Source organism: Rana temporaria, chromosome 4, assembly GCF_905171775.1.
Source record: "Rana temporaria chromosome 4, aRanTem1.1, whole genome shotgun sequence".
Lineage (NCBI taxonomy): Eukaryota > Metazoa > Chordata > Amphibia > Anura > Ranidae > Rana > Rana temporaria.
In genome coordinates this window covers 366,088,630-366,113,456 of record NC_053492.1, presented here as the reverse complement: position 1 = coordinate 366,113,456, position 24,827 = coordinate 366,088,630, and the positions used below count along the sequence as shown (strand labels likewise).

The 24,827-nt window shown below is 40.4% G+C and overlaps 1 protein-coding gene across 1 annotated transcript in view; it reads right to left on the bottom strand.

The window, feature by feature from the left end:
• Positions 1-24,827, bottom strand: part of WDR27 (WD repeat domain 27) — a 453,976-nt gene that overhangs the window by 216,449 nt on the left and 212,700 nt on the right. The window contains exon 20 of the mRNA XM_040350915.1: positions 11,286-11,407. Within this exon, the coding sequence (XP_040206849.1) occupies positions 11,286-11,407 (122 nt within the window). The remainder of the gene's footprint in view (positions 1-11,285; positions 11,408-24,827) is intronic.

The following is a 24,827-nucleotide window of genomic DNA, read 5'->3' as shown; positions in this document are numbered from 1 at the left end:
TATTTTTTTGTTGTTATTATGTCTCTCACTGTTAAAACAAACTTACCATTAAAATTATAGACTGAACATTTTTTTGTCAGTGGGCAAACGTACAAAATCAGCAGGGGATCAAATACTTTTTTCCCTCACTGTAGATTTAAGACATTGACTACACTCCAGAAAAAAAAAAGATAAAAACAGATGCAATATCCTCACACATAACATGGTAGGCAGCCATTTCTATATTTATTTTTAGCTATGCTATGTGGATGAGAATATGGAACAAATATAAAGTATGCGTTATCCCAATGTGGCTGCAAAAGTGGTAATACACTTTAGGGCATCAAGATCTGCCTCTTAAATGAGATAAAATCTTTGTACATCTGTGAGGAACTGCTGTAGAAGCTGTGGAGGAATGAGGTCGACCCATCTCATCAACAGACCTCCTGCATTGGGGAAGTTGTAAACTACGACCACCAGAGGGGTCAGGAATAACATAGTCAATGACAGAGCTGAGGAAGCATCTACCTTTGAAGGGAGAGTCAATGAATGCTCCTTAGGGTAAGCTCAGATTCCCAGGCCTACAGCCAAAGCTATTTATGAATGTGAACAGACATTAGTTAGTAGCTTTTAAGAGACCAATGCAACTGAAGGGTAAAGCATTAAATATATTTTCTAAAAGCTCTAGGGTCTACAGGTCTGTCCTGAAGATGGAATGGTCTCAGAAAGAAATGCACTAAAGTAAATTTTAGTGCACACATACATAATATATTGCCTAATTGTTCAGTAAACTATAAAAGGTGAGGTTGCGACAAGTAAATAGATACCAAACATGTGTAAGAAAATGCATGTGCCTGTGAAACATCAACAAACTTCAGTGCCCAAAATTGTCCATACGCAATGCTTTAAAAGCTTTTACAAGTTTTCAGTTTAGAGTTAACCATAAAAGATGGCCTTACAATTATTGCTTTTGATTCAATGTTTGCAGAAATGTCTCAAATGTTAGGTGCACTCACTGCACGTGTGTTGGTAAGTGGAATGGAGGGAGATCATCGAACATCCATTCAATGATCTCCCCGCCGGTGAATTTATATGACAGTAATGTGTATAACTGTACATCACGTACTGTCATTCCTTAAAGTGGAGGTCCATCCCCCCCAACATAAAATTAAAAGCTAGCAGCTGCTGCCGCCATTCGTGGTAAGGGAAACCAACTGTGAAGTCTTCCGGTTTCACAGCCAGTTCCCTACTACGCATTTGCGAAGCCTGCTGCGCTTTCTGAATGGCCTAGTGGCAGGGAACAGAGAAGGGGGCCGAACTTCCAAGTGAACTCACCAGGGCTAGATCTCTCGGAAGCGGGGACGGGTACCTGTCAAACACAGCAGATAAGCGGAGCTTCCACTTTTGGTTGGAACTCTGCTTTAATGTATGTCAGTACCACAGCGCTCAGTTCCCTCAGCCTTAACCATTACTACAGCAACGTGAAAATGGTGGGAACATATAAAAAGTGCGCACAAAGGGGAAGAGGACATAACTCTAATAGAAGGGGAGGGAGAGGCCATAGAGGGAATCATTCTAATCAAGATAATAATTATTATGAGCAGGATGCATCATACCAGAGGGGGTCACCTGCCAGACATTACGATCACTCCAATAGTCATCCTAACTCCTCCCACTATAGCCATTCACCAACATCTACCTACAACCAATACTTTCCACTTCATGTTCAATATAATGATGAAGTGTATCCGTATCCTATTGTTAAGTACAACCAGTCTTCCTATGGATATCAACAACCAAATCCTAATCCTCATCAGGTTTTTCACGAGGACCCCTTGGAAAAAGAGGTCCCAAAACAAGAGAGGGTCTAGAGGTGGGAGGAGGACTCAGAGGTGGAAAAAGAAGGTGAACATAACCTGCCAATGGGGTGTTCAATTTGAATAGTATAGAATTGTCTCAGGTGAAAAAAATAGTTTTAGATAAGGGCCTTAAATTTGTCCCTCCGCGGAAGCTCAACAAATGTAACACCTTTGTTGATATCCATAAGTATATTACAACTCTATATTACTTCAAATCCTAATAGGAGTGTTGCGAGGGCAGCTACGTCAGGTATTGTCAGGATCAGCAGCTAAGATCACCAGACACGTAGCTACACAAGGGAACTGAGACCAAACAAAGAATTTATCATTAAAGTGATATTTATTTACAGTGAACGCACACCAATAAACATACGCAGCAATCAGTGAAAGCATAAACCACTCCAGCAAACAAGAATAACTAATGAACCTAACTGCTATCTATATACAATATCTTCAACATAAGGGACAAAAGGCAACAGGGATGCAAGGAAGGGGACACAACTGGGTACAAGGGCATGGAACAAGGCAGAGGGGTGCAGGACGGATCAGGACACTGGAAGGTTCAGAAAAGTTATCAGGCACAAGCTGGTAGCAAGGAGGCAATCTTTATTTCCTGTTGTGGTGTCACAAGAACAGGAAGGGAGGGTAAATCTCCCCAATGGGATCATGGACAAAATATTATATGTAAACTCCTCATTCTATTCAAAACAAATGAAAATGGCTACTGTTAGGCCCCTTTCACACTGGGTACAGGAGGTGCGCTGGTGATTTTTAGCACAGCTATACCGTTGTATTTACCGCAATATTCGTCCGCTAGCATTGTGGTTTAAACCCCCGCTAGCATTCAAAAAAGGGCTAATACCGCCCGCAATGGTACCGCCCGGTGGTATTACCGCAGTTTCCCATTGATTTTAATGGGGAGGAGCGGTGTAGGAGCGGTAAACACACCGCTCCTTCACCACTCCAAAGATGTGGCTAGCAGGACTTTTGGAGCGGTTCTGCTAGCGCACCACTTCAGTGTGAAAGCCTTCGGGCTTTCACACTGAAGACTGCAGGGCATGATTTTTTCAGGCGGTATAGCAGCGCTATTTTTAGCGCAAAACTGCCTGAAAAACGTGTCGGTGTGAAAGGGGCCTTCGTCTTAATCTGTCAACACAAAAAAAGTGCACCAACCTATTGCCATAAAAATTCAACATTCATTGATAATAAAAACATATAGAAAGCTGGCCACTACATGATGGGCTTACTATCTGGGACCTTTTCCACACTGGCTGCTAAAACAATTTTCTGCCCATGAGCCTTTGTGAGTGCATTAGCACATGTGTTTTTATCATCAATAAATGTTAAAGTTTTATGGCCCTAGTTTAATGTGCTCCTTTCTCTGTTTGTACTATTTCAGTTCTGAGGACATCCCTACCTCTTTGTTAAGCTCCAAAACCTCTGCAAATTGCTATCGGCTACATGCTTAGGATTGTTTATGGACTTGTTCTATGTTTGTCCTTATTCACAGATTCCATCTATCTAATTCTTGAATTATTTTTTTCTTTAATAATCTTAGTGACGCTCAAGGTTCTACAGCCAAGAGCCGTTTTGGTACTTCTTACCATACACTATAGGTAAAAAAAAAAATAATTGCACACCTAATTACATTTTTCATTAATCTGCAGCTATTTATTATTTTGTAAAACTGACAAAAGTTAAAATATTGCTTCTTTGTGACAAACAGCAACAATGGAGGAATTCTGTACACATTTAATTACACTATGAGTATCATTACACTGCTGAAGTCCTGCATATCTTCTACTTTAATCTTCCACAACATGAAAACATGCTAGGTTAGCAGTGTTGTGCAATGCAATAGATTCTTATTGGCTCACAGTGTATAACACTATTATTTTAACTTTAATTTTCCGAATAAGTACATGGGATCCTATGTGTTACCACTTTCACCGAGTTGTTAAAGAGGAAGTAAACTTGGAATTTCTTCAAATGGCTGACAGGCAGGATATTTATGACAGAAGAGTCCCATTTGCCATAAATGCAACCTTCTGCCTGTCAGGTGTCATGTTCATTGAGCCGCGCAATGCGCAGCTCAGCAAACATTTATGGGGCCTGATCCATGCACAAGAGTGGCGTCACCGCGGCCTGGCCTATCAAGTGGCCGAAGGCACGGGACCCGGAAGGAAGGCCCGGGCGAAGATGGAATTGCCGGGGGCCTGCCAGATTGCTCCCAGCCCTGTGCTGGGAGGACACCATATGACAGGCAAGTCTGCCATAATGTACTAATATGCTGTGTATACTAGTACATTATGACATAACCCACCTGGGGGGCCTTGGAAAAAAAATACAACAGACAATACTTCAGCTTTAAATGATAATATGGTGGTATGGTTTAGGAAGCTACTCACATCAATTTAAATGTGTCCCCCACATGTGCAAGTAAAGCTTATATGGTTATAATGTGGTGCTTTACTTACATATATTGTGACTAGTACTCAATAACAATTATAACTTTATTAAAATTGTTGAGTACTAGTCACAATATATATATATAAGCAAAGCTCCACATTATAACCATATAAGCTTTATTTTCCTGAATAGTTCATATTTGGCAGATTTTTTCTTAAACACTGGAACTAGAAAGGGTTGTTATAAGCAATACCTAAATGAAATGAAAAGTTGTATCAATCAACAAAATTGGACACAAATCTTGTTGCCCTTTTAGACCCACAATTTTGCAAAACCAATTAAGACAGTATTACAGGTGAGAATTACCACTAGAGATAAGGTGGACTTTTAAAAATATGAGAAAGATTTAGGTAAGCTCTACACTTTTCTGTCTCTAAGTTCCCTCTCCGACACAAATTTCCAGCTGCTTTTATCTCCGGTGTTGGATAGCTTGTCAGAAGTTATCGTGCTGATAACAGAGGAACAGAGGAGCAGAAGGACACAGGACTTAGGGCTTTGGAGAGAGATAAGTAAACACTACAGATATACAGTTGGGGCTGTATATATTTGAATACAGGCACGATTTTTATACTTTTGGTTCTGTATGCCGCCAGAATAAAATTAAAATTTAACGATCCAAATTATTTTGAAGTGCAGATTTTAGGAACTGCAACCATTTTTATACACAGTCCACCCATTTTCAGGGGCTCAAATGTAATTGGACAAATGAATATAATCATATTTTTTTTTTTTTATATTTTGTTGCGAATCCTTTACTGGCAAATGGCAATGACTGTACACAAAGTCTGGAACCCATGGGCATTACCAAATACTGGGTTTCCTCCTTTCTGAAGCGCTAACTGCAGCTGTCTTCAGCTGTTCTTTGTTTGTGAGTCTTTATGCCATTAGTTTTGCCTTTAGCAAGTGAAATGCATGCTCAATTGGGTTGAGATCAGGTGATTGACTCGGCCATTGCAGAATATTCCACTTCTTTTCCTTCAAAAGGTCCTGGGTTGCTTTTGCAGTGCGTTTTGGATCATTGTCCATCTGTACTATGAAGCTCAGTCAAATCGACTTTGCTGCATTTGGCTGAATCTGGGCTGACAGTAATGCCGCATACACACCATCACTTTATGTGATGAAAAAAAACGACATTTTCTGTGAAGTAAAAAACGACGTTTTTGAAACTTCAATTTTCAAAGACGAAGTTGCCTACACACCATCGTTTTTCTCACAATGTTCTAGCAAAGCGAGGTTACGTTCCACCACGTTTTTCCATTGAAGCTTGCTTCATAAGTAGCTTCTGGGCATGCGCAGATGAAAAAACATCGTTTTAAACGACGTTTTTGCTACACACGGTCAATTTCTGTGAAGTAAAAGTTGACGTTTTGAAAAACGACACATAAAATTGAAGCATGCTTAAATTTTTTTTGGTCGTTTTTTAGAAGACATAAAACAACGTTTTCCCCCACACACGGTCAATTAAAGTGACGTTTTTAAAAACGTCATTTTTTTTCATCACATAAAACGACCGTGTGTACGCGGCAGATATCTCTAAAAATTGCAGAATTCATCTAGCTGCTTCTGTCTTCTGTCACATCATCAATAAACACCAATGAACCAGTGCCACTGGAAGTCATGCATGCCCATGCTATCACGCTGCCTGTAATATGTTTTACAGATGACATTGTGTGCTTTGGATCATGAGCTGTTCCAAGCCTTCTCCACACTTTTTTCTTCCTGTTCCATTCTGGTACAGATTATTATTACTTTCATTCATCCAAAGAATGCTTTTCCAGAATTAGCTTGGCTTTTTAGATGTTTTTTGGCAAAGTTTAATCTGGCTTTTGAATGGTTTGCATCTTGTGGTGAAATTTCTGTATTTGCTCTCGTGAAGTCTTCTCTTGATTGTAGACTTTGACAATGGTACGCCCACCTCCTGGAGTGTCTTTCGCTTGACTGGATGTTGTGAATATTTTTTTCTTTACCATAGAGATGATCATGCGATCATCCACCACTGTTGTCTTCCGTGGATGTCAAGGCCTTTTTATGTTGCTGAGCCCACCAGTGCGTTGTTCTTTCCTCAGAATGTACCAAACCTCGCCTGGGAGATTTTCTGCCCTCACCTGATGTCACAATTTAAAAAGAGTGTAGCCGCACAGGGTTCCACCCACATGGTTGTGTAATTTATTCACAGCGATCTGTGAATGAATGAACTACAACTACCTTCTTCCACCACGGTAGATGGCTTATAGTTTGCAATGAACTGCAAAGACGCTGGCGAGTGCTCTCTTAGTTCATTGATCTCCTGGCTCTCTAGTAACTGTCTGCTCATATGAGAGGTTCGGGCAGACAGTTAAACTGATAATCTGGTAGACTTAGCCTTTAGATATATTTCATTAACAATTAAAGGCTAAGTTCACATTTTCAGGCAGAATTTCACAGTAAGCAGTCTTTTCTCCCTAAGCCATCCCAACATGCTCATCTCTCTCTTACTAAGACCATGGCAGCTTTGAATCTTCATCTCTCTGTTTAAAAAAAATATATATATATGCTTTCTGAGCCCTGACTTTCTGTATGCTCATGTGACCTTCCAGGAAACTTCATATCCCACCATGCACTGCCTTGCTGCATCACAGAGTAGGACATGTTTACCTCTGTGAATCCCACCACCCTCAATACTATACCACCTCTTTTTTATCTCCACCCACTTTCTTACTTCTTACTTTAAGGTAGGCATACACAGTACAATCTGATTGTAGTGCAAGGGCCTGCCTGACTTGATACAAACTAAATAGATTGTTCAGGTGAGTCCTCCTATTACATAATTTTGGTAAGGCCTTATGCACACTGGACATTTTTACAGCTGCTGTTTTTGGCTTCAGATGTTTTTTTCTGCAGCCAATAAACTCCCCAGCATGTTATACTATGTTAAGAAAGATTGCGTAGCGCTAAAAGAAAATGAACAGTGGTGAGATAAGAATACTGTGTTATGAATGGACAGCACATTAAAATAAAGTCCAAAAAAGTGAAAAAAGTGAAAAAATGCTAAAGTGAAAAAAAAAATAAATTTATAGAAGTCCAATCATATGGATGAAAATCAACAATCAAATACCAATATAGTGAAAAATATAGATTTAAATGCATAGTCCCATGATATGATTAGCAATATAAATATAAAAATTAAGAGGTGATCCCATACAGTGCTCCAGAATCATCCAACGCACCCCTGTAAAATGGACACTCACCAGAAAGCCTGGCTGCCGTTACAGCAGCAAACACGCACTCAGTGTAGATCTGCCATCTGTTGTGGGGAAAGCTGTTCAGCAACTCGCACCATCCAGATGTAGCTGTAGTAAACAAAGCTCGCCGGGAGCCAGATGAAGTCTCCGTAGTATAGTATTTATTGAAATTGTAAGTTAAAAGCCAAAGTAAAATGAATCTTAAAAACATATGACAATGGGTGCCACTGCCGACTCGGTATCAGACAGTGGCTTAACGTCAACACTAGCATCTGCTCCCTGAAGCTTTTTGTCCATTAGGACGTTATCAAGGGGTCCTGTTATCCTATGTGTCCATGCACACACAGGTTGTCATCAGCGTTTTTTGGCAGGAGCATTTTCTGTTTTGAAAAAAAAAACAGAACTAGTGGGTTTTAAGAGGAGTTTTTCAGCTGTAAAAAAGCTCTAACTCTGATAAAAGCGTGAAAATGCTGAAAAACACGTCTTTTCTGCGCTTGTCAGCATTTTTGAGCCATAGGCTTTTGTGGGAGTAAAGTTTTGCTACAAAAACTCTACAGCTAAAAAATGCTGAAAGACGCTACTGCAAAACTCATTCTACAGCTAACACCACTGTCCTTTTTATAATGTCCTGTGTGCATTAGGCCTTAACATAGCATACTAGCTCATTATGATATACTTCCGTTAGATAGTAGCCCCCGCAGCGGTGCCAGCAGAATGGTTTGGCCGGCGACATGTCTCCCGGAGTTACTTCCGGATATCGCGTGCTCCGGCGCTGTGATTGGCCAGAGCCACAATGATGTCTCTCCCGCACATGCGTGCCGGAGCCGCCAGTAACAACACATCAGCTGAAGCAAAGGCACGAACGAGACATTGCTTCAGTGCGCATGTACTGAAGACGTTTGCACATGCTGATACAGGGGATATCTCCTAAACCATGAAGGTTTCGGAGATATCCATGGTAGCTACAGGTAAGCCTTATTATAGGCTTACCTGTAGTAAAGTGGTAAAGTGTTTACAACCACTTTAAAGTGGAGTTCCACTCCGTTTTCTGTTTATTAAAGGTCAGCAGCTACAAAAAGTATAGCTTCTGACTTTTAATAAACATACACTCACCTGTCCCACGGTCCAGCGATGCAGCCGCCTGAAGCCTCAGTTCTGGGACCTGTGACATGTGCCAGAAGATTGCAGAGAAGGAGGGGGAAAATAGGGGTTGCCTAGGTGGCGCAGGCGGAGGTGGTAGCTGGGTACCTGTCAAAACTAGTTACCCACCCCCCCCTTCCAAAAAAAATTGCATGCCAAATGTGGCAAAGAAAAGGATGAAGAGGCCTTAAGGCACTTTTGGGTGGAACTCCACTTTAATGTTATATTGGTACAAAGGGAAGCTGGAATTTAGAAAGAAAGTGAACTAAATTGTTAAATTAACACATTTTAATTTTGTCTAGCAAGACGTTGGCGAAAAATCTGTTTTGAGGAAGACCGCGCTACCACTGTCAATATTTACAGTTTCCGTATTGCACAATGTCTAGTCTATATATTATTATTCAACTGTTCAGACAAAGTGAATACACTATCTATTTCTGGAGATGATAGGGAACGGTATGTGCATTTTTGTCTTTATTACACAATAGGGAAACACAACATACGCTTTTTGTTTTTACATTTTTTACAGTCCTGTGAATGGAACTCAGTGTTACTAGTGCACACATGAGTGGGTTATATTATATATTAAACAATAATAGTTGACGACAACTGGAAGGATTCCATAGCAAAAGCATAAAAGTATTGGGTAGTTCTCTTCATCGACAGCATGTAAGTAGTTGTTTACTATTTAAAATTGGAGTGCTATATGCAGTACTAGATGCCTTAACAGCCTGAGAGCAAGGATTCCTTGGAGATCTCCAGTGGCACATTACATCACCCAAATAAACCTACGCAAGCTACCAAGTTTGTTTTTTGGGGTATGACTATGTTTGCAAGCAAAACATCTTTAAAGAGGAAGTCTTAGCAGAAGTTAATCAAGCTTATTAAATTCCCTAGGGGATCTTGTGAACAAATCACTTGTCCTTGCTATAATCAGGGATGTGGTTCCTAAGCATAATTTTTTTGATAGCTAGTGCCTCCCCACCCACCGCTATCCAATAACATGGGACAAAGGAAATTAACTTCTGACTGACAGTGCACAGAGGAGAGGGGGCAATGCAAATACAAAGCACACACAGCCCCCACCCTGTTTGAATGCAGCAAAAAGAATTGTTGAAACTCTCTGTGTCAAGCATCCCTGTGTCTCCTCTTCTTTTTGTATACAAATAAAAGTTTGAGCCTGCATCTTCGTACAGTGCACTTCCCATTCTGCATCTATGCCTCTTTTGCTACTATTAAAGGAGAAGTTTGGGGTACTAAAAAACAAAAACAAAAAAAAAACATATAGTATACTCAACTTCATGCTACAGGATCGGTGTGAAGCTGCAGCTTTCTCTAAGACTGAGAACTGAGCAATAACATAACTGCTGATTGTTCAGTTCCGGTCTTCCTGGAGCAGAGAGCAAGTGACTGTCAGTTGCCGCTTTCTGCTTTTCCATCACCAGAGTGCCAAGCTAGAGATGGGGCAGGAGCAGTATATTTGGTTCTCAGCTGCACACTGAGAGCTGGAGTCAGCTGTCAGACAGCTGGATAGATCCTGACATTATTGCTGGGATCCACCAGAGCCTGGAGTGACTCTGACATCAGCCAATAGCTGACTTTAGCCCCTTGTTGGCTAAATCTGAGTAACAGACGTGCAGAACTAAATTTACTCCTGTGACCCGCAATCCTATGCAGCAGCATATTGGCAAGCTACTTAAGAGCGGACTTTGACTTCAGTGCTGCCTGTACCTCTCCCATAGGAATGTCCATAATTTGGGCTTCTGCCTGGGGTGGAGCTACACTCAGCACTGACAGTAATATAAGTGGAATTTTGTTTCTAAACCACAGCACCAATTTAAACAGGGACAAGTGCTATGTGCACAGGGCCCCCGGGGGATTTAATAAGCCTTTTTAAGATGAGAGTTCTTCTTTAAACCACTATCAACCAAGGTAGATAATTTCATCAAATAGTCTTCTGTGCACCTGAGGCAGATATTATGGTAGAGCAGAGTATACCTGACTGACAAAAATACCTGCACATATTGGCAGCTTTAATATTTGTATGCCATTATCTCCATGAAGCTGTTTTACAGATTGTAAGATTAATACAGATCACAAACTCATGAGAGGGGCCCTCCAAACCATCATGTATTGATTTGTACTGTTCCCTTTTATTTTGTAAAGCGCTGCTCAAACTGACACCAAATAAATCCTATATACTACTACTTCTACTACTAATAATAATGATTTAATAATTAATCCTGTACTTTTAAACCCATTTAAAAGGATGTTTATATTGCGAAGGACAATAACCAAATGTATTCTAGTGGATTTCTTTTCTCTAACCTTTCACCGCTAAAGTGTAACCAAAGAAAAGAAGGAGGAGTATAAAAACATTTTTTTTAGTCCTGTGGTTTAATGCACAATTACAGTATAATGTGCAAGCATAAATGTTCATCAGGGTGAGATATTAATCAGTTGTTATCCAACTTCTCCTAGATTTTCATACTATGGTAAGTAGTGTTATCATTATTTTTTGCGTGTTAAGCTCAAATAATATAATGAAAAAAATGTATGCTTATTTTACAGATTGATATAAAAAGTGTTATAACACTAACAAAGACATATTAATTACCAAAACAAGTGCTAGATCTGCGTTTTTTGCATTCCAAACCCTCATTGTTCTATCATCAGCGGTAGACACCAACCAATTTCTGTTGTAGCTCCAGCCCAAACCATTGATTGCACCATCATGGCCTAATAGAAAAAAAAATATAAAAATGTTAATTAGACATGAATTATTAGCACTTTGTTAGGCTAAAGGGAATTTAAAACCCAAAATTTTTCCTTAATTTTGGATAGAGTGAGGTATATAATGAACCTGGGGAGTTTCAAACTCACTATTTGTCCTGGGCCACTTTGATAGAAAAGTGAATAAAAATAGGTTATGGATGACACAGAGCAAAAAGTGAGATGAAAGCTTCCAAAAGGGATGTCTGTTCCCACACCAACAAGAAGGAATTTCTCTCACTTTCAAGATATTTCCTCTCACGTACTAATGTGTCTCCAGGACAGGTAGTAAAAAGAAGATCTCCCTTATAGGCCACAAACAAAATCAAATTATTAAAAGAAGGGGATTTTAACCATATTCCAAAGGTATAAAACAAGCTGGCTTCATATATACATTGTCTAATTCATCTTTACATAAAAGAAAAAGAATAAAGGTAACATATGACAACTGCAGAGTTTACAGAATATTGTTGCGTTATTACTAGTACCAAAGAACCATTGACCTCGACAAAACTTGCTCGGTATAAACCTGAATAACTATGTCCCTTTTTCTGAGCTTCACCCTTATATATTGCTATGGATAAGCCAACAGTCAATGGCATGTGAAATTTAAAAATTGTTCTTAGACTTCAAGCAAATATAAAAACATAATAATGCAGCCTTGTAATCATTATTAAATGTATTTTTTTAAACTACAAGCAGTGTGATTACCCCAAATTTACGTATTAGCAGGCTATTACCATATACAGTATATATTACCTGACACTGTATACAGCAGAGCTCAGATAGTGAGGGCAGAAAAAGCACAAAGAGCCAGCAAGGTGTATTGCAGTGTAAGTAACATACTCATAAAAGCAAAGAGCACAGTGGTAGATGAGCTCATCTTTGCACCACTTCACAGGCTGGGAGTAGGGAGGAGACCTGTAAGTTAAAGTGGTTGTAAACCTCAGTCACGAAATCTGGACAAAGCACATATATCTGTAGTGTTTACTTATCTCTCTCCAAAGCTCTAAGTGCCATTTCTCTCTAGTGCTTCGTACCTTTATCAGCATGAGTCACTTCTGAAGCCTCGTACACACGACCGAGGAACTCGACGGGCGAAACACATCGTTTTCCTCGTCAAGTTCCTTGTTAGGCTGTCGAGGAACTCGACAAGGCAAGTTTCTCCATTCCCGTCGAGGAAAAAGAAGACATGCTCTCTTTTTGGCTCGACGGGATCCTCAACAGTTTCCTCGTCGAAAAATGTACACACGACCGGTTTCCTCGGCAAAAAAAAAATCCCAGCAAGTTTCTTGCTGGTTTTTGCCGAGAAACTCGGTCGTGTGTACGAGGCCTGAGAAGTTTTCCCAACACAAGATAACATTTGTGACAAGGAGGGAGCTCAGCACGCAGCTGGTCTATTCGTAACACAGCTCTGTATCCTTCCTTCAATCCGCTGTGTGGATGGGGGGGGGGGGGGCACCTTTCCTCCAATCAGCTCTCACACAGTGTAACTGAAGCTCTGTGCCCCCTCCTCTGTGATACTAACAGATGGAGAAGAATTTTAACACGATTATGCCCTTTTGATGAAATGTAGGGAAGAGAAGAATGCAGATAAACAAGTAAAACTTATGTAGGAGGATTTTTGCATCTCTGTGTTTTACCTGAGGCAAGTCACTTCAAAGCTAAACTGCTGTAAAGACAGGGCTGAGCTGTGTAAATGGCTTGACTGGATGGACACAAAATAAAAAATTCCAAAGGCTCTATGTTAGATACTTAAAGTGTTTGTTAAGACAGTGAACACTCCCACTGCCTGCTTGGTTTACATGATGAATATACTATATGCCATTTTCTAAAATTTTTGTTATAAACACAGTTTTTCTTATACCCATGTGACCACCTGGCACTGTCTTCCTCCGATGTATGTATTACAGAGGGGGGAGTTCGAGCTGAGTGATTTTGCGTTTGGTCTTTTATTCTGTTGTTGCATTATGTGTGATGTTGATGGTCTCTAGTGAGTAGAGAAGCCATATTGATTATAAATAATATCTGCAGACTCTAGCAATAGGATAGAATATATTCTGCTTGTGATGTGAATTGATAGGGTACATTTTCAATAAAATCACAGGCCTTTTAGTTAAAGGGGTTGTAAAGGTTTGTTTTTTATTTTCAAAATAGGTTCCTTTAAGCTAGTGCATTGTTGGTTCACTTACCTTTTCCTTCGATTTCCCTTCTAAATGTTTTTGTTTCTTTGTCTGAAATTCTCACTTCCTGTTCCTTCTCAGTAAGCTGTTCTGGCTGACTAGCCCCCATGGATGATGGTGGCAAGCTTACTGAGGAGAAACAGGAAGTGAGAAATTTAGACAAAGAAAAAAAACATTTAGAAGGGAAATCGAAGGAAAAGGTAAGTGAACCAACAATGCACCAGCTTAAAGGAACCTATTTAGAAAATAAAAAACTAACCTTTACAACCCCTTTAAGAAAAGATAAACCTCATTCCCAGTGATATAAACAATCGCTAGAGAATTTTCTAGTGGTGGGTGCAGGTGGGTTTTGACTATGCACACTATGCCAGTGCACTATTTTTTCACCACATACAGTAGTTTAGGTAAAGGATAGGCAAAAGCTGTGCGCTTTCTGCAATACAGTGCCTCCCAAAGCATCTCTCTGTAATATCGCATTGTTGCCATATGCCTGCTGTGTGAAAATCAAGCAAACCATCTCTCTGCAGTATAATTGCTCTCTGGCAATGATTCATCCTTCAGTATGGCCTCTCCCTGCCAGTAAGACCTATTCTACAGTATTACCATCTTGAAATGATGTGCTAAGTTTATCCCAGTGTGTCAGATCTGTTGCAGTAATCTCGCAGTAAAAAACAGCCAAACCTAATGAGCTGCCCTCTCACACAGGTCATACAAATCTTATAAGGAAAATAGACTTTGAGGCCTTTGAACTATTTATCTCCTCTCTTTAGAAAAACACTCACATGCATACATAGCCACTATTCACTATTATCCAATGTTTGAAAATGTTGCCTCCTCGCATAAACCATATCTGCTCTACCACTGTCCCTTTTCTGCAACAAAATTTAAAAAATTATCAGCTTTAATCAACCTCTGGTTTACTCTAGCCACATACATTGTCAAACTACACCGATCAGCCCAACCTTTATAAGCACCCACCTAATATTGAGTAGGTCCCCCTTTTTCCACAGCCCTGACCTGTTGAGGTATGGATGCCACTAGACCTCTGAAGGCAAGCTTTGGTATCTAGCACCAAGCAATAAGTAGCAGATACTTTAAGTCCAGTAGATTGTGAGATGGAGCCTTCATTGATCAGACTTGTTTTTCCAACATATCTGACAGATGAGTGAGTGAGTAACTTGTATAGCACTACAAATGTGAACCAAATTGCCTCAAGGCGATAGGGGTGATCCTTGAGGGACTCTGCATGTAATTGTACATGCTTCCGAAGTGAAAGCTCCCAGATGCTCGATTGGATTGAGATCTGGAGAATTTGGAGGTCAAGTCAAAACCTCAAACTCATTGCTGTATGCCTCAAACCATTATTGAACAGTTTTTGCAGTATGGCAGGGAGCATTATCCTGCTGAAAGAAGCCACTGCCATTAGGGAATACCATTTACATAAAAGGGTGTACTTGGTCACCAACGATTAGGTGGGTGATACAAATCAAAGTAACATCCACATTAAAGGCAGGACCAAGGTTTCCCAGCAGAACATTGCCCAAAGCATCATACTGCCTCCGCTGGCTTGCCTTTTTCCCATAGTACATCCTGGTGCCATTTCCTCCCCAGCAACCTACATGTACACATCCATCCACATGATGCAAAATAAAGCACGATTCATCAGACCAGGCCACCTCCTGCCATTGCTTCATGGTCCAGTTCTGATGCTCACATACCCATTTGAGGCACTTTTGGCTGTGGACACAGGTCAGCATGGGCGACCTGACCAATCTGTGGCTACACAGCCCCATACACAACAAATTGTGATGCCCATATTTTAAGCTTTCAACACATCAGCTTCAGGGTCAACGTGTTTACTTGTTGCCTTATTTATGCCACTGATTTTTAGATGCCATTGCAATGAGACAATCAATATTGATCACTTAACCGGCGCACGACGATGTACGTTGCCAGAAAGGCACGGCGCAAATGGGCGTACAGGTACATCCCCTTTAATTTGCGAGCCATGTGGTGAGCTCCATGACCGCGCCCGTGGGAACACCGGCGGCAATCGGGTCACAGAGTTGAAGAACGGGAGATGTTAGTGTAAACACAACATCACCCCGTTCTGCTTGGTGACACTGTCACTGATCGTGTTCCCTGTCATCGGGAACAACGATCAGTGAGGTGTCACAGCAAGCCACGCCCCCTAACAGTTACAGCACTCCCTAGGACACACTTAACACCTCCACGCCCCCTACAGGTTAACCCCTTACTGCCAATGTCATTTTTACAGTAATCAGTGCATTTTTATGTGTCCGCCATAATGTCGCAGTCACAATAAAAATTGCAGATCGCCGCCATTACTAAAAAAAATATTAATAAAAATGTCATAAAACTATCCCCTATTTTGTAGACGCTATGGGCCAGATTCACAGTGAGAGTACGCCTGTGGGAACGCGCCTAATTTAAATGATACACGCGCCATTTGAATTAGGCGGGCTTGCGCCGGACGGATTTACGCTACGCCGCCGCAAGTTTACAGGCAAGTGCTTTGTGAATCAAGCACTTGCCCGTAAAACTTGCGGCAGTGTAACGTAAATGAGATACGTTACGCCGCCGCGCAAATACGTAAATCTGGCCCTATAACTTTTGTGCAAACCAATCAATAAATGCTTATTGCGATTTTTAGAAGAATACGTATCGGCCTAAACTGAGGAAAAAAAAAATGCAGTGCCTGCCAAATTGCAAAAAGTGGCCTGGTCTTTAACCAGCCAAATGGTCCGGGGCTTAAGTGGTTAGCCTGTCAAAAAACAAAGTTATGGTTTATTCGTTTATTTATTTGTGATCACCACATTGCTGCTTTTTTTTTTTTTTGGCTAAAAAATTCTCTCCTCTTGAGAAAGTCCACAAGGAGATCTGTTGCAGTTGTGGGTGTCCAACAGACATCCCAATCATTATCTGATGCTGGCACAACTGTACATACTGCACAATGATAATCTAATGTTTATGAATTCTTACTTAGAATTGTTAGAAGACCTATAGTCAGATCCTGGCAATCTTTTAAACATACAATAAGATTTACAAAGAGAACAAACTGATCAGTGGCCAAGTTTCAATATATATATATATATATATATATATTTTTTTTTTTTTTTTGATCTGAGCATTCCAATTATCCAGATCCACGTAGATAGGCGCAGAGCTTTTTTTCTTAAAAAATAGGTGCAGGAACTCAACCACGACCCCATTCAAATTTGACAAACAGTAGAAGGGTCTTAAAGGGGCATTAAATACCAGGATTGCATTACATACAGAGTGTAGAGTTCAGGGGGTTACACACAGAGTGCAGAGCTGTCACTTGTAAACACAGAAACCAGACTTGAGTTCCCCCAAGTTCCCCCTGAAAAAAAGCCCTGGATAGGCGTAATTTTAAGCAGGCGTAGCGTATCGTAGTTATGCTATGCCGCCGCAACTTTGAGAGGCAAGTGCTGTATTCATAAAACACTTGCGTCTAAAGTTACGGCGGCGTAGCGTAAATGTGCCGGTGTAAGCGCGCCTAAATCAAATGAGGAACAGGGGGGCGTGTTTTATGTAAACTCAGCATGACCCCACGTAAATGACGCTTTTTTCATACGGCGCATGCGCGCGCATGCTCAGTATCACGTTGAATTTTCAAATTAAATTATGCCTGCTCAATGCCTAGACGACGTGAACGTAATTTACGCAAAGCCCTATTCGCGAACGTTTTACGCAAACGACGTAAAACGTAAAAAATTTGTCGCTGGCCCGACGTCCATACTTAACATTGCGTACGCCTCATAGAGCAGGGGTAACATTACGCCAGCGTAAATATGTACCTAAGATCCGACGGCGTACTAAGACGTACGTCAGTCGGATCTAGCCCACATTCTGGCGTATCTTGTTTTGTGAATACAAAACAAAGATACGCCGGCGCATCATAGAACTTACACGGCGTATCAATAGATACGCCGTTGTAAGTTCTTCGTGGATCTGGGCCAGTATATAAAAGATGCTCTTGAGAATTGAATGTATATGCTCGTTTATTTCCATTACTCCCTGTAAAACAAATGTGAACACTACTAAAACATTTGCTATAGTCATTTTTGTTCATTATCTTACAATAAGTAAAGCAAAAAATGGCATAAACAGGCAATGCTATGAAAAATGTGATAGAACATGATATAGCGCTTATTTTAATAGCTTGTCAGCTTTATTGTTTATAGCGTAACAAGAGCTTTACAAGCCTTGGCATTATTGGCAGGTATACCTTAAAAAGTGAACTTAAATAAAAGATATAGGCAAAAACAAATGTAATTTACAGATAAAAATACTTGTTCCTTTCTGGTGTCTGCTGCCATTTGGAACTGAATATCTTTATTACTAATAAGGCAAAATGTGGCATGGATGTCATTAAAATCACTTTTCATTATTTAAAAAGCATGCTTTGATAGAATTTTACACTTGTGTTTATTTTATCATTCTTATATATTCCTACGTATCGGCCTAAACTGAGGGGGGAAAAAATGTTTTTTTTTATATATTTTTTGGGGATAGTTATTATAGCAAAAAGTAAAAAATATTGCATTTTTTCAAAATTGTCGCTCTATTTTTGTTTATAGCTCAAAAAATAAAAAAACGCGGAGGTGATCAAATACCACCAAAAGAAAGCTCTATTTGTGGGAAAAAGAGGACGCCAATTTTGTTTGGGAGCCACGTCGCACGAACGCGCAATTGTCAGTTAAAGCAACGCAGTGCCGAATCACAAAAAGGGGCAAGGTCCTTATGTGTGTATGGGGTCTTGCTGCCATGACAAAAATATCCCAGTTACTTTCAATTTTAACCCTAAACTCAGGTTCATAATTGTACACATTGGTGTTGTTTTTAGTGCATGTGGCAATTTTACAGGTTTACTGCTTTTACATGAATATATCCAAGCATAGATTTAAAGCAGCTTTCAAAAACAGAAAATTACAGTTGGTATATGCTTAAAATGAAGATGCAAAAAAATAAAGTATTTAATGAAGGATTAATAAGTGAAAAGTACAGCCCCAACTGGATTTTCTTTAAAAAAAGGCCATCAGTATGAAAACATCCACATACTGTACACCTGTGAATGTTATTTGTATATATTTCATATACAGTCGTTATTTGTATATATTTCATATACAGTCGTTATTTGTATATATTTCATATACAGTCAATTGTAGCTTAGCTTTACTGGAATGGTATATATGTAGAAAGGCTATAGCTAAAACAAGAAATGTGGGAAAGGTGTTGGAAAAAAAAAAATTTTGGATGTAAAAAAAGAGTCACCTAAAAAATCATGCATGGACATTCACCAAACATATAAAGAAACATATTTTCACTGAACCTTTCAGCATCAGATTGCTGTTTCAAAGCAAAAATAAATTTAGGAAATAGTATACCGTATATACTCGAGTATAAGCCGAGTTTTTCAGCACTTTTTTTGTGCTGAAAATGCCCCACTCGGGTTATACGCGAGTCACCTTTTTGCGCCTGATCTCCCGACTTTGGGGACCCGGGGGGGTAGCGGTACTTGGCACACATGTAGCCCCATTTCTCCTCTACAAGTGTGCAAAGTTTTTTGTCTGGGGGACCTAAGACTGGGGAGCACTGATTTTTCAAAGCCGGGAACCCCTTCCATAGACTCCCATATTAAACGTCAGTCTAGTCATGGACACAGTGAGGCATGGCATAGTGAGGCATGGGCACAGTGAAGCATGGACACAGTGAGGCATGGACACAGTGAGGCATGGACACAGTGAGGCATGGACACAGTGAGGCATGGACACAGTGAGGCAAAGTGAGGCACAGTGAGGCATGCAGATGGACACCCTAAGCTTATACTCAAGTCATAAGTTTTTCCATTTTTTGGTGGTAAAATTAGGTCCCTTGGCTTATATTCGGGTCGGCTTATACTCGAGTATATACGGTAATTGCAAAGCCTCATTTTATAAATATATAAATAGGACTTAGGACCCACTCTGAATTGACATGTAAATAATTTAACATTATTGGAGGTCTTAGGCCTTGTACACACAGTCGAACATGTCCGCGGAAACTGGTCCGCAGACCAGTTTCAGCGGACATGTTCGACTGTGTGTACAAGGCCTAGCGGACAGGATTCCAGCAGACAAAAGTTTCTTAGCAAGCTAAGAAACTTGTCCGCTGGAAACATGTCCGTCGGACATGTCCGATGGTTAGTACACCTAATCGGACATGTCCGCTGGTTATGACGTGTAACCAGCGTCTCAAAATCCTGCGAATGCGTCGAATTGATTCGACGCATGCGTGGAAGCATTGCACTTCCGTGTTTGAGAACGTCGGTGTCTTCTACGTCACCGCGTTTTCTGTCCGCAGGGATTTTGGTCTGATGGTGTGTACACACATCAGACCAAAAGCTCCCAGGAGACATGTCCGATGAAAACGGTCCGCGGACCGTTTTCATCGGACATGTCTCCTCGTGTGTACGGGGCCTTAGTTGACTATAACAGTCTAAAATATAAATTTTTAATAATTATTAAAACAACAATAGATTGCCATTTTAATAAATTAGGTGTTACCATTTATAGTTATAATTAACACAGGCCTCTAATCATTTTAAACCCTTTATACAAAGATACATTATCCTAGACATAGGGCTCTTTCACACTGGCGGCCTGTTCAGGTCCGCCTGCCAGTCTTTTTTGCGGACCTGAACGGGTCGCCCGCGCTCCTCTATGGAGCCGCGGATGTCAGCGGTGACATGCCCGCTGACATCCGACCCGTTCCGATCCGCCAAAGTGTGACGGAGGAAAAAACTACTTTTCCATCCGTCTGGTGGATCGGAGCGGGTGAACACGGACAGACGGTCCGTGTTCATCCGATCCCCCCATAGGGGAGAGCGGAGAAAAGATCAGGGCGGTCCCTGCACAGTGTGCGGGGAACGCCCTGTCATCCGCCGGCTCAGCGGGAATCAACGGAGCGATCCCAGCTGAGCAAGCGGAGGTGCACGGGGTGGATCACCTGTAGTGCAAAGTGGATTTGCCTTTCGTAAATAACCCCCTTTGTTTTATTGAATAAGCCTCCGCAGTGTGTCAGGTACACAGCAGTCTTGAGAGGTTTGTCTCCACATTTAGCTTCTAAGTAGCCGATGGGCTGCTCTCTGCAAAAGTATCAGATGCTGAAATAAAAGGCACCAAAAATTCTGGATTTTCCACTACTCACTACAGCTACAGAAGTAGGAATGTAAAAGTTGAAGCTATCCCCACAATGCCTCAGAACAATGGTCTCGCCTCATATGCAAGTGATTTAGTCTAAAAAGAACATTAGTCCTCTCTGGTTTAAATTAACGTTCCCATTGTGAAACATTATTTTTTATGGCTAAGCAAAAATAAATTAAATACTTAAACAGAAAAGTGCTAAACTAATTTAAAATACTGCCAAAATCTATGATTTATAGTTTACAAATGAACCAGAATAACAAAGGTGATGTCAACATATACGACATATTTTTCTTTTACGTTACAGAATAAAGTAATTTAATGATTTAAACTGAATGTTTTATTGTTTTTTTTTTCTGTTAATGCAACCAATATAAGTTATATTAAGCGTCACTAATAATATTATTCATTGTTATTAACAGGATTAGTGTCGTACAAGTCAAGTGCCATTATTTTAAGGATTAACTGTAACAAAGATATTCCCTTTCTTTGGGTGAGACATATCTTTTGTAAGCGATAGTTAATAAGCAAATCATTATGTATAACATATTTATTCGTTTATGCACCTCAAATGCATTACATTTCTAAGAAGTATTATGGTTTGTCCAAATGCTGTTAACAATTAGCTACCCTCCACAACTAAAGCAGGCAACTAGTTCAATAATTGATGGTACTTATGTTATCTAATCTCTTTTTGCAAGAAAGCTTTCTACCATGCTCATTGGAACTTACATCCAGGCTCTATTCTCAGCATGCCAAGAATAGAGGTGGGTGCCAAGATGTGAAGGAGTTAAGTCATCAGTGGTCATCCACAAAGTGAAGAGGAAAGGCATGGAATTTGTAAGAAACAGCCAGACACATGGCAGCAGGATCGCATGCACAGCATGGATCTTCAGAATAACGCCTAAGAATGTAATAAAACAATCACAATACTGCAGTAAATTGCTGTGTTTCAGGGTCACAGGACAGCACTTAATTTCTGAAAGTATCAACATGGATTTATTCTTTGTACTTATTAACCACTTAGTGGACCGCCACCTACATTTCACTGTGGCAGGATGCAGCTCGGTGCCAGATCGCGTACCTAGTATGTGATCTGATACTTCCAGGTCTGGGGCACGCGCGAGATCAGATCACTTATGAATTTATATTGCATTGCAGCGCAGCTATACTTGTTTTCCTGTCTATTTTGTGTATATCTAATCTCACATGATTGGTTGCAGCAGCAGTTACACCTTATTTTTCTAATTTGTGTTCAATCACACGCACACTGAGACAGCGCAGTATTTTTTCCACAAGCATCTATTTTTTAGGACTGATCACTGTAATAATGTCCACTGTTCCCAAAAAGTGTCAGTTAAGTGTCCAGATTGTCCGCCGCAGTATCGCAGTCCTGCTACAAGTCGCTGATCGCCGCCATTACTAGTAAAAAACATATAAAAAATAAATAAAAATATCCCATAGTTTGTAGACACTATAAACTTTTGCGCGAACCAATAATATACACTTATTGGGATTTTTATTACCAAAAAATAAGTAGTCGAATACATATTGGCCTAATTGATGAAGAAATTCGATTTTTTACATTTTTTTATAGAATGTATTTTATAGCAGAAAAGTAAACAATATTGTTGTTGTTTTTTTTTTTTATTGTCTGTTTTCTTTTGTTTATAGCTCAAAAAAAAAAAAAAAAAACACAGGAGGTGATCAAATACCACAAAAGAAAGCTCTATTTGTGGGGGAAAATGGCAAAATGTATTATTCGGGTACAGTGTCGCACGCCCCACAATTGTCAGTTAAAGTATTGCAGTGCTATTTCGGGAAAAAAGAAAACTGGCCTGGTGCGAAAAAAAGGCCCTTGTTAATGCTAATATGCCAGAATGTGAAAACTAAACATGTTTTGTGATTTTATAATTCACTAATTGATTTTAAAGTGGAATGTAAACCTGATTTTTTTTTTTTTTGCGATCACAATGTAAGAGTAAAATATTTCCTATCATATGTGCCAGTCTTGCCACAAAGAGTTAATCCAGCTCTGAGCAATCCTTTTTTTCTTTTTTCAGTGAATTAACCAGTTAAGCCCCCCGGACCAATATGCAGCCTAAAGACCCAAGGTGTTTTTACAGTTCGGGACTGCGTCGCTTTAACAGACAATTGCGCGGTCGTGCGACGTGGCTCCAAACAAAATAGGGCGTCCTTTTTTTCCCCACAAATAGAGCTTTCTTTTGGTGGTATTTGATCACCATCTGCGGTTTTTAGTTTTTGCGCTATAAACTAAATAGAGCGACAATTTTGAAAAAAATGCAATATTTTTTACTTTTTGCTGTAATAAATATCCCCAAAAACATATATAAAAACATTTTTTTTCCTCAGTTTAGGCCGATACGTATTCTTCTACCTATTTTTTAGTAAAAAAAAATCGCAATAAGCGTTTATCGATTGGTTTGCGCAAAATTTATAGCGTTTACAAAATAGGGATAGTTTTATTGCATTTTTATTAATTTTTTTTTTTTTACTACTAATGGCGGCGATCAGCGATTATTTTCGCGACTGCGACATTATGGCGGACACTTCGGACAATTTTTGACACATTTTTGGGACCATTGTCATTTTCACAGCAAAAAAATGCATTTAAATTGCATTCTTTATTGTGAAAATGACAGTTGCAGTTTGGGAGTTAACCACAGGTGGCGCTGTAGGAGTTAGGGTGCACCTAGTATGTGTTTACAACTGTAGGGGGGTGTGGCTGTAGGAATGACGTCATCGATCGTGTCTTCCCTATAAAGGGAATGACGCGATCGATGCGCCGACACAGTGAAGCAGGGGAAGCCGTGTTTACACACGGCTCTCCCCGTTCTCTTCAGCTCGGGGAGCGATCGCGACGGAGCGGCTATAAACAAATAGCCGCGCCGTGGTCCCGGATCGCTCCCCGAGCGGACCCGACCTCCGCATTGTAGCGGGGGGGGTCCCGATCGGACCCCCCACCCGCTAATAGGCGAGGACGTACATGTACGCCCATGTGCCTGTACGTGCCATATTGTGGACGTATATGTACATGCGGGGGTCGGGAAACTGGATTAAACAGACAAACAGGAGAAAACTTTTGTCCGTTCCTCCCCCCTTGTTGTGAATGACAGGTTATTTACATATCTCATGCACTAGCCTGGAGACAGGCATCTTTTTCATTCCCAGGCCCACTCTTTTTCTGAAGTCATGTGGTTACTTTTCTGGATTATGACTGGATGTTAGTGATCATAGCAGAATTTAGTGTAAGGAATATACAGGGCAAAATTCATGTTGACAATGGGAGTGTAAAGGAGGCCGGGGAGCCTACTGACATCACGACTCCACCCACCAAGCTCCAGACAACAGATCCACCCACAGAATTTGCAGTTTTTCAGGTCTCATAACAGACAGAAGGGAGACATTTGACAGGTAAGGATACATGCAGGAGGCATGTATATCCTTATAGATCAGAACTATGACAGATGTTTAGAAATGATGAGAGTGGGTTTACATCCACTTTAATTGCTAAATGAATAGAATGTTCACTATCAAACTCCCAGAACACTTAACATAAGTAATGTTTAAAGCAGAGTTCCACCCATATTTTTCACTCCTCACTATGCAGTACTAATGTGCATCCCCAAAATGAATTGGCAATTTATTTATTTATATTCTGTTCACTTTTCCTTATTTAGGCCTATATCTAATTGCACTTCCTACTTTAGCGGCTGCGGTGCTGTATGTCATTTCAGGTTTTGCATTGACTCCTGGAAGATCTTGATTAGCTTGGCATGGTACTGCTCCTGTAACATTTAACATTGCCATCTATGGAAATTCTTGGTCAGCTTGGCATGGCATGGCTCCAGTAACATTTAAAATTGGCGTCAAATGACGATTTGCCAGGGGTCACCAAATCTTGGGCAGTCCCTGGAGACTGTGGCCACCCATTCAGTTCACAGCATGGCTGTG